We start from the raw sequence: 18,522 nt of genomic DNA, 5'->3' as shown, positions 1-18,522 counted from the left end.
CTTTTAGAGAAATTTAAAAGTCGCATTGTCTAAACTGTAAGTTTGCCTCACTTATTCACTTTGTTTCATTGTAGGAGAACTTGATCTCAAGTTTTAACAGTAAGCCTTTTGATATTTTTATAATTTCTTTTTTTATAGGAAAAAAGGATTTTTAAAAGCCTCAGTATCCACCACTGTAAGTTGTAGCTTCACTTGTTCTCTTCATATTCCATTAGGAAGGAACTAAACCTCACATACTGGCATTTTGTGGGAGGAGCATAATTATATTGCGTATGTATAGATATTAGCTATTCGTGTAATTAATTCTATTTTGTAGGATAAAAATGGCTTTGTTTGTTGCTATTTTATTGGTACTTGCTCGTAACTTTGTCTTTCACAAATTACTGACATTTTATCCAGTCTATAGGTTGTCTTCATGTATAAAGCAGTAAAGGTACATATATGTGTTTATGCTTAACAATCTCTTCTTATTGGTTAACAGTAATTCCTTCAATATACCAAGTCTTCCTTCATCATCATCATCATCATCATCATCAGTGTGTACATGGTATTACTGTATCATTACTGCATGTGATTCCCTTGCATGTCTAATTTAAAGTGCTAAGAGTATTAATTAAAAGGGAGGGCTCGTTTCACCACTACTCACTCCATTACTGCCATTAAGCACTCCTCCCTATTGATATTCATTAATTCTATTACATTTACTAGTTCCTCTTTTTGTATTCCTCTAGGACTCTCTCTGGAGGGGACTGGGCCGATCAGGATGAAGACACCGTGAGTTGAGTGTGAGGAGAGGAGAAGGGAGCAATATTACTAATCCACCATGTCCCCTCCTCCCCCCCACCCTCTAGTAGGTCCCGCTGGATCTGGACTGGATCTGGACGGAATCTCAGCGGAATGGAGCCCCCCTACAGGTGATATTTACTTTATTCACATGTTCCCCCCTCTCTCCCCCCCCCTCCCCCACTAGTTAGGCCGCTCCTGCTCTGGACCAGCTGCTCCTGGATGGTAAGTAATTGCATGATGGCTCACTGGTTTGTATGGCAGTAATGGAGTGAGTAGTGGTGAAACGAGCCCTCCTTTAGTTGTAGTATAGTTGTATTTTTGTATTTAAATAATAATAATAATAATAAGTAATAATAATAAGGTAGCAAGAGTGAGTGGGCGTAGAATAAGCCCTGGTGGGCGGGGTTAATAACCACGCCTACCCATGAGCCCCGCCTTACCATGCTTTGCACATAATTGCTGACTCAGTCGTCACTCGTGAGAGATCGTGATGGAGGGAAAGGAGAAGCTTAACGTTCCTCATTTTCTACCGATGATATGCTGTAACTGTGGCTACCCTGTAACTGATCCCGCTAGACAGACCACCTGTGGCTGTAGGATGTGTCCAGAGTGTTTCAGCTCACTCCTCGAGAGGACGGACACTGAGCTTTATTACTGCAAGAGATGCGACCAATACTCGCACATCAATGATCTGTTTAAGGACAGGGCTGTAAACAATGAGCTGGAAAGGACCTCGTTCCCTTGCTTCAACCACTCGTGCCCGTGGTTCGGCTCCAATGTTGAATACAAAGTAAATGAGTGTCGAGTAGTTACCAGTAATTGAAATTCTGCATAATTTGCAATTTTACGGCTTCTTGAGCACTATGGAGTGGTTATTCATGATGATACGTTTTCTTAATCTTTGATTTCCTTTTAATTCAGTTTTGTGTTTACTTTTAGGATCACATTTCAACCTGTAGTTATGCCATTATCACTTGCCCTCACATTGGCTGTGGCCAAAAGTTACTTAGAGACGAAATGTCTGGCCACATAGAGACGTGTATACATGCTCCTACTGTCTGTCGATTCTGCAAAGTGTCACTACCATTATCTAAATTAGAAGTTAGTGATAATGACAGTTTATTATGTAACAGTGTTTTGGTGCACTGCATAATTTCCTTTCTTATAATCACTTTCATCTTTAATGAATTATTTTATTCTCTATGCCTAGGATCATTTTGCTACTGATTGTCCTGAATACATTATTCCCTGCTCTTTAGGCTGTGGTACTAAAGTACCAAGAAGAATTGTAAGAAAGAATCTATTATTAATGTCAATTATAATAATATCTGATATTATAGTTAGGAGAGCATCTGTCAGACTCCTGTTTATTGCAAGAGAGGGAGTGCCGCTTTACCAAATATGGTTGCCATCGTAAGGTTAGTCTTCATAGTTCTATTGTGTAACTGTACAGGTATAATACTGACAACTCCCTAATGTACATTATACTTGCTAATAATGTATCAGTTTGTTAATGAGCCTGTAATGCATGGATTGCCTCTTATGTCGTCAGATTCCCATTACATAGTTCTCTTATAATGAATTAATCCATTATCTCCTCAACTATCTCTTTCTAATGTCGTCCTTTCCTATTTGCTCAGGATACTCTTGAGCTCTTGATAAAGCATTACAAGGATGATGCTGGGTATCATGTTGGACTATTAGAGAAGTCTTTTTCCAGTTTGAAGCATCAGGACGCTTTAAAAGAAGATATATTGGATGAAGCAGAGGACAGGGTCTTGAAGCTGCAGGATGCGCTGAAGGAAGAGATACTAGATGAAGCACAGGATAGAATTTTGAAATTGATCAGAGAAGGGTTTGCTAGTCATGTCCATAAGTTTGAAAAAAGCCTGGAGACATTTTGTGATGGGCTTTTAAAAGCTGAAATGAAACTGAGCGAATTGCAAGACAGCTACTCAGAGCTGTCTTTTATATTTCAGGCACATCAAGCTACGAGTTTCAATGGTCAGTTTGTCTGGAAGATCCCTGAAGTTGCTAGAAGAAGACAAGATTCAAGGACTGGTAAAACTGGATCTCTCTACAGTGCGCCATTTCATACCAGCAGGTTTGGATACAAGCTCTGCTTAAGGCTGTATCTTAATGGAGACGGATCCGGCAAGAATACTCACATCTCATTCTTCCTGACTGTAATGAGAGGAGAATATGATGCACTGTTGCCATGGCCATTCTCACAAATGGTTACTCTAATGCTTCTTGATCAGTCTGGCTCTAGCAACCATATTGTACAGTGCTTTAAACCAGATCCATCTTCATCTTCTTTCTGGAAACCAAAATCCGATGTGAATGTTGCTTCCGGCTGCCCCAGATTTGCACCAACGGGTGTCTTTGATGACATCCGTTACCTTAAAGATGATGCCATGTTCTTCAAGGTCATCATCGACGTTGCTACTGTGGCTCAACCATGAGTCCATCATTGAAAGGAACCTTGTTGTATATAATCATTGACTGTTGTATATAATCAATAACTATGTATATAATCTAACAATAGTTACATGTAATAGGTATTTCATTTATTTCAATTATTTGGCTGTACAATGTACAATGTTGATTTATTTGATTAATTTTGTTGAATCATTGTTGTTAATAATAATCATGTCTACATATGCAGCTGATTATGCATTTGCAGTACTAGGTGTTGAAGTGCTAAAATGCTGACTCAACATATGCTGCGTCAGGGTGCTGACACCTGCTGTGCTTGTTGCAATAACTATTTACTAAAAGTCCAACAGAATCAACACCTTGACCTCTATAGTGCAAATAATTAATTAGTTTTTATGATATACGGAAATTAAAAATTTTCCGTATACTCGTATCATTAATTCATTATTAAAGTGGCTCCGCCCACTACATGAAAATGGCCGGAGGAAGAATAAAGCAAAACTTTGGTAGAGGAGGAGGAGGACTTAGTAAGAGAAACAGTCACAACCAGTTCTTAATATAGTTTGTAGATGATAGTAATTTCTCTGAAGAAATGATGGAGAGTGAGAATGACAGGTTAGTGGATGGACTGGCATCTAAAGTCAAGACACTTAGACACGTGAGTCTTAAATTTATTGTAATTTTGTGTTTTGGGGACAAAAATTGCTCCAAAATCACTCTAATTTTAATTACATTATGCTATGTAGAAATTTTTAACTCTTCCAACTGAAGTTTTTGAGTTATGGCCATTTTAAAAATTGGCCAATTTCTGAAAAATTCGCTGTGCCCACGGTTTTTTTCCAAAAAATGGTTCCAAAATCACCCGGAAGTTTTATTACATTTTCTGATACATATTGATGTCCTTATGCTATTTAGAAAGTTTGAGCTGATTCCGACTTCAATTTATCAAGTTACGGCCATTTTAAGAAAACATCAAAAATCTGAAAAATACCCAAGGCTATAGTCCATGGTTTTTTCCAAAAAATGGCTCCGAAATCACCCCAAATTTTTATTAGATTTTCTGATACATATTGATGTACTTATGCTGTGTAGAAAGTTTGAGCTGATTTCGAGCTCAAATTTTTGAGTTACGACCATTTTAAATGAGCAAATTTTTAGAATAGCCCATTGTTACATTGTTATTATTATTATTAATGTATAGGTTATTAATTTATTATTATTATTATTATTATTATTTATTTATTTATTTATAGGTTACTTTAGATTTAAAACAGGAAGTTAGCAGTCAAGTAAAGATGATGGATGATTCAGTAAATATTAATTGATGTAATGCCGTGACTCCTCCCCCTCTCATGTAGTCCAATATATTTGATACAGCCTCCTCGTTATTAAGTGGTAGTTTCAACAGGGTTAAATTAATGAGATCAACAAGGACTGGAAACTGTCGGCTAATGATTTATTTTGTTTTATTTCTTCTCCTCCTCTTCTTTCTGTTTTATATACTACTGGACAGAGTCATGTCAAGATAAAGAATATGGTATGATGTAACTGATATAATTATTATCATCTTCTCTCTCTCTCTCTCTCTATTCTTTATTCATTTTATTTCATTTTAGGCGAGTTTTTGAGTTAATGGATTTTTCATTTTTAAACCAATCAAGAAGATGGTATCACAGAGAGAGAGGGGCTTGGCTAAATTCATCTTCCATTTCTCTTGTTGTCTATAAGAATTAATTTTATTCATTATGTGGTTGCCATTGGATACTAAACAAATATTGCATTGGGAGGGTGTGGCTGTGTCTGCAGCAATTCGCAATTGCAAGCAGCTCTGTATGTGACTGTAATCCTTCTCAGTCTCCTCGTACTAACTGTTCACTGTTCTTCTCTTTGAGTGCAGCTCAAGCAAAGGCTGCTACTCTTCTCAAATATGGCGGGTGTTACTTTAAGCCTATTGCTGCTCCTCCTCCTGTCCACCGTGTCTTGTATTGATGGACAAGGAATCAACTTTGACTTTGCGTTAGGTGCTCAGCTAACTGAAATGAAAGAGGAAGCAGCGCCAGGGACTGTCTTTGTAAACTTGGATGTGTCCTATTTCATACCAGGCAGTGTTTTGGAGCGGAATGAAGGCACAGGTAACCAAATGACACCCTGCAATCTTCACTCATAAGGCATTATATATAGACTATAGATATAGACTAATTGTATTATATAAATGTCACTGCTTCTCCATTTGTATTTATTTATAATTTATATTTCAGGTCATTATAAGCTCCAGTCTGGTCCAGATTCCTCTTATTTCAGTGTCAATCCAAGTACTGGTCAACTGTCCAATGCAATACTCATTGATAGAGAAACTGACATTACAAAGATCAGATTTGATATTAACATCATTTTCATATCAAACCTCGCTCCTGACCTCAATGCTACTCAACCCATAACACTGATCCTCATTGATATTAACGATAATGCTCCTCATTTTAACCAGTCCATATATGAAGAGCTTATATCTGAAAACCTTTCACCAGGGTCCCAGTTCTTCCGTGCTTTTGCATCAGATCCTGACCAGGTGGAGTCCGTTCAAGAAATCGATGAAGACAGTGAGAGTTTTGGTGATATTACGTACACTATCAGTAATGGACGCGTTATCTATTCAATAATCAACGGAAACGAGTTGAGTCATTTCTCAATCAACCCTGATACTGGCTGGATATCAGTGTCAGCTAATCTTGATGTTGATTCTGTTGATTTTTATAATCTAACGTTACTAGCAACAGATGGAGGTGGGCTCAATGACACTGCTGTTCTACTGGTTACAATACTGGATTCAAATGATAATCCACCTGTCATTACTTATCCGGCAAACTTTAACGTCACTCTGTCCGAAGACACTCCCCCTGGTCTGATACTCATTGACTATATTAACGCTACTGATGATGATTATGGTCTTAACGCTGATATATATTATACGATATCTTCTGGTGATGTTACAAACAGTTTTACTGTTAATGCAACTACAGGTAGTCTGGTACTAACCAGTGAACTGGATAGAGAAGCTGGTAATCCACTAGCACTGACTATCTCAGCTATAGACCGTGGTTTACCACCATTATCTGATACTATAACAGTTACTGTTCATCTTTTAGACGTTAATGATAACCCTCCATTATTCTCTACCTCACTATATCAACTGGACATAAGTGAGAGTTCACCCACTGGTCAGTTAGTCGGCACTATTGCAGCTGTTGATCCTGATTCTGGTGAAAACGGTACAGTCTATTATAATATAATATCCAACACTAGTAGTTTTATACTGGATAATGCAACAGGAGCATTGATCACTGCTGTACCTCTTGATCGAGAGTCAATACCTCAATATAGTCTAACAGTGGAAGCACATGATTCACCTACTAATGATTCATACACTCTCTACTCAACGGTATCAGTATTGATCACTGTTACTGATGTCAATGATAATGCTCCAGTCTGGTCTTATGATACTAATATATCAGTTGGAATATTGGACACAGAGACTGTTGGCTATACACTCCTTACTGTTCTAGCTACAGACGCTGATGAAGGTTCTAATGGTTTTGTACAGTACGAGTTTTACGAATCAGATAATGATGATTTTGCTATTGATTCTGTGTCGGGTAATATCAGTGTTAATTCTGATATTGATTTATCTCGCAGAGGATTTTACGTTTATTCAATACGTGCTTATGATAATGGAGTGCCCTCGTTTGAGTCAATATTCCGATATCTACTGATCACAATTCACGAGCTTAATCCAAATGGTCCGGAATTTACCATACTTGATCAAAACATAACGTTAACTGAGACGACCCCGGTTGATACCAATGTACTTAATGTTACCGCTACTGATAGAGACAATGGTCTAATAGGTGAACTATGGTACCATATACCGGACGGTGGGAGTGAGTGGGAGTTTGGTCCTTCAGGATCCTTTGACGTGGAGCCAGACACTGGAAGAATATTTATTAATAGAACACTGGACTATGATTATAAGTAAGTTATGAGGCTCTTATTACATTTCCTGATGCATATACATGTACTTGTACTTATATTTCATGGAATGTCTGAGCTGATTCCGATCAAAATTGGATTTTTTACAAATTTCTTCAAAATCGGGCCAAAGTCCCCTGTACTATATGGCACAGGGACTTTGGTCAAATTTCACTAATAATTAAATAGAATACATTAATGACCCTTCCCTCTCTCTCTCTCTCCTCAGATATGATGACAATAGTATATTCTTTCAAGTTGAAGCTTATGATGGCGGTTTCCCTGTTCCTAGAACAGCTCGTACTAACGTCACTGTGTATCTTACTAATGAGAATGATGAAGCACCAATTATCATTGTGACCACACCCACTGACACGCCTACAATACCTGAAAACTCAGAGCCTTTCGTTCAGTTTGCAAATCTTTCCAGTTTGACCTTTGACCCTGACCCGGATCAAGGAGGTATCTTTAACTTTACATTAATTGAAGTTTACCATGACGACGATTATAATGATGATGATGACAATATAACTAGTTCGTTCTCACTCTCTCCTGATGGAGTACTAATAGCTAACAGGGTCTTTGATCGAGAGGCTCGGCCTGAAGGTTTCATACTCTCAATACTAACAACTGACTTTGGGGACCCTACCCAATCATTTATTAATAACCTTACTGTTGCTATTGGAGACAAGAATGACCAATCACCATTCTTTGAAGGGGAACCTCCCCTCGTAACAGCATATGAGTTGATACCGCCAGGAGAAGTGATTCTAACTAATCACACTGCAGTTGATAATGATATTGGAATCAACGCTGTACTAAGATATGGTATTTATAATGGCGATGATAGGAATGAGTTCACCATAGACCCTGTTACTGGTACCCTCAGTGTAGCTAAAGTATTGAACAGGACAATACAGGAAGAATATAATCTGACAATAATAGTTATGGATCAGGGGCAACCAGTATCACTGTATGGGTTTGGATCTGTCCTAGTCAGTGTCATTGATTCTAATGATAATGCACCTGTCTTTAATGAACCGTTGACCGCCTTTTTCCCTGAGAATTCACCAGTCGGATTAATATTTTATAGAGTCAATGCTACTGATTATGATGAAGGAACTAATTCATTTTTATCTTTTTATTTTGCTCCTAATAGCACAGACTCTTTCACTGATTTTGATAACGTCACTAATATAACAACAGTTCGTTTTGATCTCAACTCATCAACTGGTGATATATCAGTTCAGGATCATTTCGATCGTGAGATTGAATCTGAGTTTGAATTAACAATAATGGCAGTTGATGCTGGACTAGTTCCAGCTGGTCTTAGCTCCACTGCAGTAGTTACAGTACTGGTCCAGGATCTTAATGACAATACCCCGTACTTTATCAATAGCTCTTACTCGTTTGAAGTCCTTGAGAACTCTCCTATGGATACTGAACTGGGGCAGGTTTTTGCTAATGATGACGATGCCACAGAACCCAATAACCAGCTGAGGTACTCTCTTATTGGCTATAGGAGCTCAGAACTATCAGTTCATCCTGTGACGGGAGTAGTTACCGTTAATGACACCATAGACTGGGAGACAGGTCCTAACTATACAGTGTCTTTAATAGTAACTGATCAAGGTACCCCACCATTGCAATCAATAGTACCACTGACTGTATTCATTACTGATGTGAATGATAGAGAACCTGAATGGGTGGAGTCTTCTCTTAATATATCAGTACTTGAGAACTCTGCCCCAGGGTCGTCAGTGGGTTTTATAGAAGCTATAGATCCTGACAGTCCAGGGAATAACTCACTGGTCACTTATTCATTGCTCTTAGATTATACTGACCATCACTTCTTCCTCAACTCATCCACTGGACAGATAACAACACTAGCTACCTTTAATAGAGAAGAAAGGGATTTGTATGATCTTGTTGTTATGGCAACAGATTCAGGTGACCCTCAGCTCTCCTCTACTGCTACTGTGTTCATTGAAATCAGTGATAGCAATGATCATGATCCTGTGTTCAGTCAGAATCAGTATAATGCTGATATATCAGAATCAGTATTAATATCAACACCAGTGATACAAGTAATGGCCAGTGATGATGATATTGGAATTAATGCTGATTTAACTTACTCAATAATCAATTCCACTCAATTCTCAATTAATCCTAACACAGGTTGGATCAATACTAGTGTTATATTTGATTATGAATCAGTGAATCAGTATACATTTACTGTATCAGTGATTGATTCAGGATCACCACCTAGAGACGCTACCAGTAGAGTGACCATTAGTATTATTGATTATAATGATAACCAGCCAATGTTTACCCAGTCAGTCTATTCTCTCTCGTTATTTGAGAATATTCCGATCGGTTCAAATCTGTTACAAGTGGCTGCAACTGATGATGATTCTGGAGACAATGCAATGATTGAGTATTTGCTGATTGATGGCCCGTCTCACGTGTTTGGTATCAGCAATGAGACTGGGGTACTCTACACTCATGGGTTCGTTAATAGGGAGGAGTTAGGGGCGGAGTTTAATCTAACGATACTTGCTAATAATAGCCTATCACCAGTCTACAGTTCATCAACTAGTATCATTGATATATTTATTAATGATTTCAACGACCAGTCACCATTGTTCAACTCCACCATCGTCCGTTATATACCTGAGGACACACCCCCTGGGTCTATAGTATATACACTGGATCCATCAGACGGTGACGCTGGTGACAATGGTACCATTAGCTATTCACTGGTTGACGGTAATGCTGCATTCCAATTAAATGAATCTACGGGTGAAATTATTTTATCATCATACGTAGATTACGAGGGACCTTTAAGGTTTTATTACATGATAGTGAATGCCAGCGATAATGGAAACCCACCTTTATATAATTTCACAACATTGATACTGCAAATTACTGATGTTAATGACAATCCTCCATCATTCACTGCTGATAACTACATACTGTCTGTGTCCAATACTGCCCCCATTGATACTCTACTAATGACAGCAGCAGCAATAGATACTGATACTACTGACCCAGTGTATTATTATTTAATGGACAGTACTTTTAGCTCACTGTTCTCAGTATCTCGTACAACCGGTTCACTAAACCTGTTAGGATCATTAGTAGCACACTCAAATCAAGTACTCAATGTTACACTGGAGGCAACTGATGGTGTTTATAATTCAACAGCAGTTGTTAGTGTTCATGTTACCAGCCCAGGAAGTTCCCCAGTCTTCACTTCTACGTCATACTCTGTCAGTATAACAGAGACCCATGACAGTATTCTACCAGTCCTCGGTCTTTATGACAGGGCGGCTCCCAGTTCTCCTTCTAATGTCTTTAGCATTGTCTATGGTAACCATGGCAATGCATTCTCTATATCGTCAGCATCACTTTACGTTGATTCAAGTAAACTTGATTTTGAATCAATATCAAGTTATCAGATATCAATACAAGTGATTGAAAGTGGTTCTTATGCCTATTCTATTATTAACGTCAGTATCAGTGACACTAATGAGTTTCCTCCTGTGTTCTCTCTCTCTTCTTACTATGTTCCACTGTACGAGACTACAGCTGCTGGTCAGTCATTCTTCAAGCTACAGGCCTCAGATAGGGACAGATCCCCACCTGCTAATACCATCAGATACAGCATAACATCAGGTAATCTCAATAATATATTCACAATAAATCAATTCACTGGAGACCTGAGTTTAAACAGATTACTGGATTACAATGTTGATCCTCATGATTATACCATTAACATAACAGCTGCTAATAGTGACACTGTCCCTCCTCTTTCATCAAATGTGTCTCTATCTATTCAACTCTTCAATGGTAACAGACACACACCAGTATTCTCTCCTGTACTATACTCCACTTCTCTCACTGAAAGCTCACCCATTGGTCAGTACATTGATATAACAGTTAAAGCAACTGACGGTGACACTGGCTCTGATGGGGAGATAAGGTTTGGTCTGCTTGGTGATTATCGTAACTATGATTTTGAAATCAATTCAACGAGTGGTAATATATCAATATCAGGTGATGGTCTTGATTACGAGAGACAAGGAGCCTACCAGTTGAGAGCTATAGCTAGTGACGGAGGGATACCTCAGCTGTATTCAACAGCACTGATCGTGATTGTCATCATTGATGAGAATGATAACGAGCCAATATGGGACAAGGAGACTTACCTACTGTCCATCAGTGAAAATACAACAATTGGATCTGATTTACTGACAGTATTTGCTAGCGATGCTGATCCAGTGATTTTTAACGAGTTAACTAATTCATATGATAACACAAATGGTCTTATTACCTATTCTATACATTCAGGAGATCCTTTTGGCCAGTTCTCCATCACTCCTCATTCTGGTATCTTGAGGATAGTCTCTCCTCTTAATAGAGAGAACCTCACTAGTTATACTTTAACACTTAACGCTACTGATGGAGGTGGTCACTATGCCAATGCACTTTGTGTTGTCACGGTAACAGATGTTAACGATGTTATCCCTTACTTCCCTTCTTCTTTGCTAACAGCGTCAGTCCCTGAGAACACACCAAACGAGACCTTTATCATTAAACTACTAGCAAAAGACGAAGACATTACCAACGGCCCAGCCATCACTTACTCCATAACAGCTGGTAATGACTTGAACGTCTTTTATATCAACACATCATCTGGTGAGATATTCACTAACGCTGATATTGATAGAGAAGATATTGATTTATTCAATCTAACTGTATCAGCATCTGATAATTCTGTTAATCCCTTGATTGGATCAGCTACTTTACTGATACGAGTACTTGATATTAATGAAGCTCCACCCTATTTTGATCAGGATAACTACAGTCTGTCTGTATCAGAAGATCAAGCATTAGATCAAGTGTTAATCAATATCACTGCGACTGATCCTGATCTTGGTGAGAATTCAACTATCCAGTATTACATAGTATCAGGAAATGTCGACAATTCATTTCGCATTGATCCTAACACAGGCAGTTTAACACTGATTCGTGATATTGATTATGAATACATTAATTATTATAGTTTAGTAATTGGAGCCACTGACAGTGGTCACATCAGTATCAGACTGACCAATGAGACTACAGTATCTATCAGTGTCATTGATGTTAACGATAACCCTCCAATATTTGATCAGGATCAATATATCGCTAATATATCAGAGGCCGCTGATCTAGAAACTGAACTGATTGAAGTCGTTGCATTTGATTACGATTCCGGCTCTAACTCTGAACTGATCTACTCGTTTATTAACACAGTTGATGGTGATTCTGCTCTTGTATCAGATGGTGGTGTTTTCATGATTAATGATACTTCAGGATTGATATTATTAGCAATGACTCTTGATAGAGAGGCACAGTCCAACTACACCCTGACTTTAAGAGTTAGGGATGATGGGTCTCCTTCTCTCTCATCCACTTCTATACTAACTGTGATCATTAATGATTATAATGATAATCCTCCGATATTTAACGCTGATTTGTATCAAGGATCAGTGTCAGAGAATTCTCCTCTTAATACTCCAATATTAACTGTATCAGCTGTTGATTCTGATATTGATATTAATGCTGATATAAGTTATGATATTGAGACAATATTGATGAACGAGACTGATTGCATATCACACTGTCCTAATTCAACTCACCTCTGTTCAGTATCATATGTTAACACTAATCTTAACACTGATCAAGTTGATCTTAATGATACTTTTACCATTAATGCTGTAACTGGCGGTATATTCACAGCTGGTAGTTTGGATCGTGAATTCATTGATCAGTATGTACTACTGGTCTATGCGTATGATGGTGGCTCGCCAATACTCAGTTCCTCGTCCTGTGTCTTTATTACCATCACTGATACCAACGACCAGTCACCAGTGTTCAACCAGTCGTTGTACACTGGACAGTTAGTGGAGAATACGGCAACAGGTGCTGTCATATTAAGAGTAGAAGCAAGCGATGATGACATTGGTGCTAATAGTGAGATTTCATACTCTTTAGCAACTGGTTCTGATACTTTCACTGTTCATCCATTAACTGGTGTCATAATGAACCTCTCTCCTTTAGACAGAGAAGAAACAACTCATCACAACTTTACTGTGACTGCGACTGATAATGGAGTACCTCCTAATGTAGCCATGGCAACAGTTACCGTGGAGATAATCGATGTTAACGATTCTCCCCCTCAATTTGATTTCGTTAATTACACAGGATCAATATCAGAGAACGCTGATCCTAACACCGATATAATCAGACTCAGTGCTAGTGATCTTGATATCGGAATCAATGCTGATCTCCGCTATAATATAATATCAATAGATCCCCCTGGTGATAGCTTTACCATTAACTCCAGCACAGGTCTTATTACCAGTCTGGTACCACTGGACAGGGAGGCAATAGATCATTATACATTGTTAGTAATAGTAACTGATTCTGGGACACCATCTCTTAATGGCACCACTACTGTTGATGTGATCATTCTTGATCAAAATGATAATCCTCCGATATTTGATATTGATTCCAATTCTGATTCTTATAATGCAACTTTAACAGAGAATGTTGATTATGTTGATCATCATTTCATGACGGTAGATGCCACTGATGCTGATACTGGTAACAATGCTGTCATTCATTATAATATATCAAGCATCAATGCTACTTCAATTGGGGACTCAGTTCCAACAGAATATGTTGGAGATGCAGTATTTTACATCAACAGTACAACTGGTGAGATGTATGTTACTGGATCATTAGACTCTGAATCTACTGACAGTTTAATAATGACATTACTTGCTTATAATGATATAACTACTGGCCAGTTTCAATACTCAACCATATTACTGATCATAAGTGTTAATGATGTCAACGATAATCCTCCGATATTTGATCAGAATCAATACGTTACTGGGATATATGAGTCAGCTGTTATAGGCAGTGATGTGATCAGTGTTAATGCTGCTGATTCTGATATAACACAGATCAACTCTGATATCATGTATTCACTGATTTCTTCTGATTCCTATCCATTCAATATCAACAATGAATCAGGACTGATTACCACCAGTGGACCACTAGACTCCGAGACCATCGACCAATATACCCTCACAGTGGTTGCCATGGATACAGGGGAACCTCCCCTTTTCTCTACAGTGAATGTCAGTGTCCTAATATTGAACACTAATGATAACAGACCAATATTCACACAGTCTTCATATCATTTTAATATTCTTGAGAATCAGCCAAATGGTAGCACTATAGGTCATATCATAGCTACTGATGTTGATCTTGATAATATCACATATGAACTGGGACCTGATGAAGGAGGAGAGAGTGTAGATGAGATATTCAACATTAATGCAACCACTGGAGTACTTACCACACTGGTACCTTTGGATAGGGAGGAGTTTGAGGATTATTCATTCATTGTTAGAGCAATTGATGAGCCAGTGAACGGGTTGAGCAGTGAAGTTAATGTATCAGTGAGTGTTCTTGATTTGAATGATAATCCTCCGTTATTTGATCAGAATATATACACAGTGTCATGGAACGAAGACACTGATACTGATACTGAGCTGATTCAACTTAATGCCACTGATTCTGATATAGAATTGAATGGTGATTTCAACTTCTACATAATCCATTCAACTGCTAATGTTCCTTTAATTGAAATCAATGATATCTCAGGATCAGTGTCACTTGCTGATCAGTTTGATCGGGAATCAGTTGATAATATCAATGTCACAGTATCAGTGGTTGATAATGGCCTACCTCCTCTTTCATCTACAGCATTATTGATTATTAATATTTTAGACGTTAATGATAATGAACCATTGTTTACTCAGTCATTATACTCAGCAGTGATCAGTGAAGATATCACTGTGAATTCAACGGTATTGATACTATCAGCCACTGATGCTGATATCAGTGCAAACGGTCAATTCTCTTTCTCAATACTAAATGAATCTGATTTCACCGTTGATTCATCATCAGGAGTGATATCGGTTGCTAGGCAACTGGACTACGAGACAACACAGGACTACTCATTCTCAGTGTTAGTCAGTGACCATGGCAACCCGTCTCTCTCCTCTACTGCCCAGGTGGTGATCAATATCACTGATATTAACGACAATCCACCATATTTCGAACAAGATGTCTACTATATATCAGTTCCTGAATCCTCCATCCTCTACAGCAGTGTCTTCACTGCACCAGGACAAGATCCTGATAATGGTACCAATGGAGAGCTAAGATACACCATATTATCTGGCAATGAAGGATTCCATTTCAATCTTAATGAGGAGACAGGACTGCTAAGTACTACAGCACAGTATCTTGATAGAGAGATTACTGATCATTACGTGTTAAGTATCAGAGCCGTTGATCTGGGATCACCTCAATTCACTGCTAGTACGACACTTGATATCAGTATCAGTGATGTTAATGATCATTATCCTGAATTTTCAAGCCGATATTCATCAGTTTCAATATCAGAATCAACTCAAGAAAGTACTGTACTAACACAATTGATTGCTACTGATAATGATATTGGTACCAATGCATTACTAACCTATAAACAGATTGAGGATGATTCAGATGACAATAGCACTGATCTGTTGTTCTTGATTAACAGTACCAGTGGTGAAGTGATTCTTAATGGTATCATTAATACTGAAGTACAGCCAGTCCACAGTCTATCTGTACTAGTATCTGATAATGGAGACCCTCCTTTATCTGACAGTATGATTCTAACTGTTAACATACTGAATGACAATGAATACAATCCGTATTATATTCTTGATCAGTATTACATTAATATTAGTATGGAGACTGCAATAGGTACATCAATAGGCTACTTGATTGCTAGTGATGCTGACCACAACGATGAGATCTCATTGATTTATTCATTGATTAACACTGATACTGATACACTAGCTATTAACAGTAACACTGGTGAACTCTATGTAATTAAGTCACTAATAGTAGGGTCGTACTCTCTCAGTGTTAAAGCTACAGATCCTGCTGGTACCACTGCTATCATAATGGTACATGTTAATGTACATGATCGTGATAATACAGAATCTCTTTTTGAATCAGTTACCTACCATTTTACTGTATCTGAAGATTCCAATATCAACTCACTGATTGGATCAGTTAACACTGATTCCAATACTGATTCACTGTTGAGATTTATTTTACCAAACAGTACTAGATCAGCTGTGTTTGATGATACTTTTGAGTTAAAATCAAATGGTAGTTTAGTATTAATAGGTAATGTTGATTATGAGAGATTATCAAGATATGTGTTAAATATTGAATCAGAATCTGTGTCAACTGGCAATAAAGTTTATGTGATATTAACACTCAGTATCATTGATGTTAACGACAACCCTCCTTACTTCTCTTCTGATCAGTATCAACTATTAATCTCTGAATCTACTCCAATCGGAACTGATCTGATCACACTATCAACGTATGATCTTGATTCACCTGGTGTCAATACTCAAAGACTCATCACATTATCTCAAGACTCTGATCTCTTCTCATTTGATACACTAACCCAAACCTTAACCCTGGTTCGACCATTAGACAGAGAGAGAGAATCATCTCATTCACTGATAATTAATGTTAGTAATCCTAACGCTGATCAAGTACTGTACTCAATTGGACTGATCAGTATCACTGTACTTGATACCAATGACAATAATCCTTTATTCTCTCAGTTGTATTATTCAATAGAGATACCATCCAGCACTAGTATTGGATCAGAAATACTTCATATATCAGTCACAGATCAGGATATTGCTAACAACGGTGAACTAGTCTATTTTATAACACACCAGACAGTGCCTGGCCTATTTGTAATTAATATCAACAATGGAAGTATCTACACTAGTGCTGAACTGATATTAGGAGATGATGATGGAGAGATGGACTATGCTGTATCAGTACTAGTTACTGATCATGGCTATCCTACCCCGAGGAGTTCAACCAGTAACGTATTCATCAATATTTATAAAGATAATCTCAATAGTCCAGTTTTCGATCAACCGAATGGCTATACAGTAGAAATCAGTGAGACACTAGCTATAGGTAGTGATGTGTTAATGATATCAGCCACTGATCCTGATCAGAATCAAACTAATGTAGTTCGTTACTCCATTAACACTGATCAGAATGATTTTGACATCTCTCCTCTAACCGGTTTGATTACAGTAGCATCAGGACTTGATTTCAACACTCAATCATTTTATTCTTTGTCCATCTTAGCAACAGATCAGGGACGTCCACCAAAGATCTCAAGTGTGTTAGTCAATATCAGTATCATTGATAATAATAATCATAATCCTGAATTCAACCAGTCGTTATATACTGCTAGTATCACTGAAGGACTAGCGTTAGGATCAGCAGTGATTCAAATCAGTGCTTTTGATATTGATTCAGCAGGATTGAGATATCAGATCACAGTTAATAAATATGTTAATGATACTGCGCTATACAACATTAATGAGACCACTGGCCTGATCAGTACAGCTAGTGATATTGATTACGAGTTAACACCATTTACTGAGATATTAGTATCAGCGATTGATTCTGGCTATGATCTTGTGAGATCAAGGAGTGTTCCTGTTCAAATCAGTGTTAAGAATATCAATGATGAGTATCCAGTTTTTGATCAGTCAGAGTATTACGTTGACGTGATTAGACTCTTGACACGGAATCAGTTTGTGTTAGATATCAATGCGACTGATCCTGATATGATTCCAGACTCACTGTTGACTTATAATATCAGCTATCAGTCTGGTATTCAATTATATTCCATTGACAATGCTACAGGAGTTATATCAACTTTGATTGAAATTCCTGAGAATTCTCCTAATTCAAGCTACATTCTAATCACTGCTTCTGATGGTTCTCTTGTTTCCATGGCAACTGTACATATCAGTATTATTGATGAAGGAAATTATTGTGAACAAGGTAATAATTCAAAGAATCCTTTTGATAATACGTGTACATGTTCTTATGTTGTGTAGAAAGTTTGAGCTAATTCCGATCAAGGTTGGATTTTTTATGAATTTTTAAAGTTACTCTAAAATTGAACCAAAGTCCCTGTACTATAGTACAGGGATGTTGGTCAAATTTTGCCAAAAATTAAATTTTGAGAATATTTTATTTTTATAATTATTTTGATGCATATACATGTTCTTATGTTGTGTAGAAAGTTTGAGCTAATTC

The 18,522-nt window shown here is 37.7% G+C and overlaps 2 protein-coding genes across 2 annotated transcripts in view; both read left to right on the top strand.

Annotated features, from left to right (window-relative positions):
• The first annotated feature begins 1,254 nt into the window (after window positions 1-1,254).
• On the top strand, window positions 1,255-3,425 carry LOC100636620 (TNF receptor-associated factor 3-like). The gene is made up of 5 exons (XM_003386137.2): window positions 1,255-1,576; window positions 1,726-1,887; window positions 1,997-2,074; window positions 2,127-2,204; window positions 2,427-3,425. The coding sequence occupies exons 1-5, from the start codon at window positions 1,277-1,279 to the stop codon at window positions 3,249-3,251; spliced, it is 1,443 nt and encodes a 480-aa protein (XP_003386185.1). The 5' UTR covers window positions 1,255-1,276; the 3' UTR covers window positions 3,252-3,425.
• A 238-nt stretch (window positions 3,426-3,663) lies between these two features.
• LOC100636493 (protocadherin Fat 4-like) overlaps window positions 3,664-18,522 on the top strand; it is a 24,896-nt gene continuing 10,037 nt past the window's right edge. The window contains exons 1-7 of the mRNA XM_019995766.1: window positions 3,664-3,752; window positions 3,795-3,883; window positions 4,479-4,535; window positions 4,584-4,762; window positions 4,842-5,357; window positions 5,484-7,251; window positions 7,478-18,264. Coding sequence (XP_019851325.1) covers window positions 5,153-5,357; window positions 5,484-7,251; window positions 7,478-18,264 — 12,760 coding nt within the window. The 5' untranslated portion in view covers window positions 3,664-3,752; window positions 3,795-3,883; window positions 4,479-4,535; window positions 4,584-4,762; window positions 4,842-5,152. The remainder of the gene's footprint in view (window positions 3,753-3,794; window positions 3,884-4,478; window positions 4,536-4,583; window positions 4,763-4,841; window positions 5,358-5,483; window positions 7,252-7,477; window positions 18,265-18,522) is intronic.

Source organism: Amphimedon queenslandica, unplaced genomic scaffold (genome assembly GCF_000090795.2).
Source record: "Amphimedon queenslandica unplaced genomic scaffold, v1.1 AMPQUscaffold_13434, whole genome shotgun sequence".
In the NCBI taxonomy this organism is placed as follows: Eukaryota; Metazoa; Porifera; class Demospongiae; order Haplosclerida; family Niphatidae; genus Amphimedon; species Amphimedon queenslandica.
Note: the sequence above shows the minus strand (reverse complement) of the source record. Positions and strands in the feature narration are given on the sequence as shown.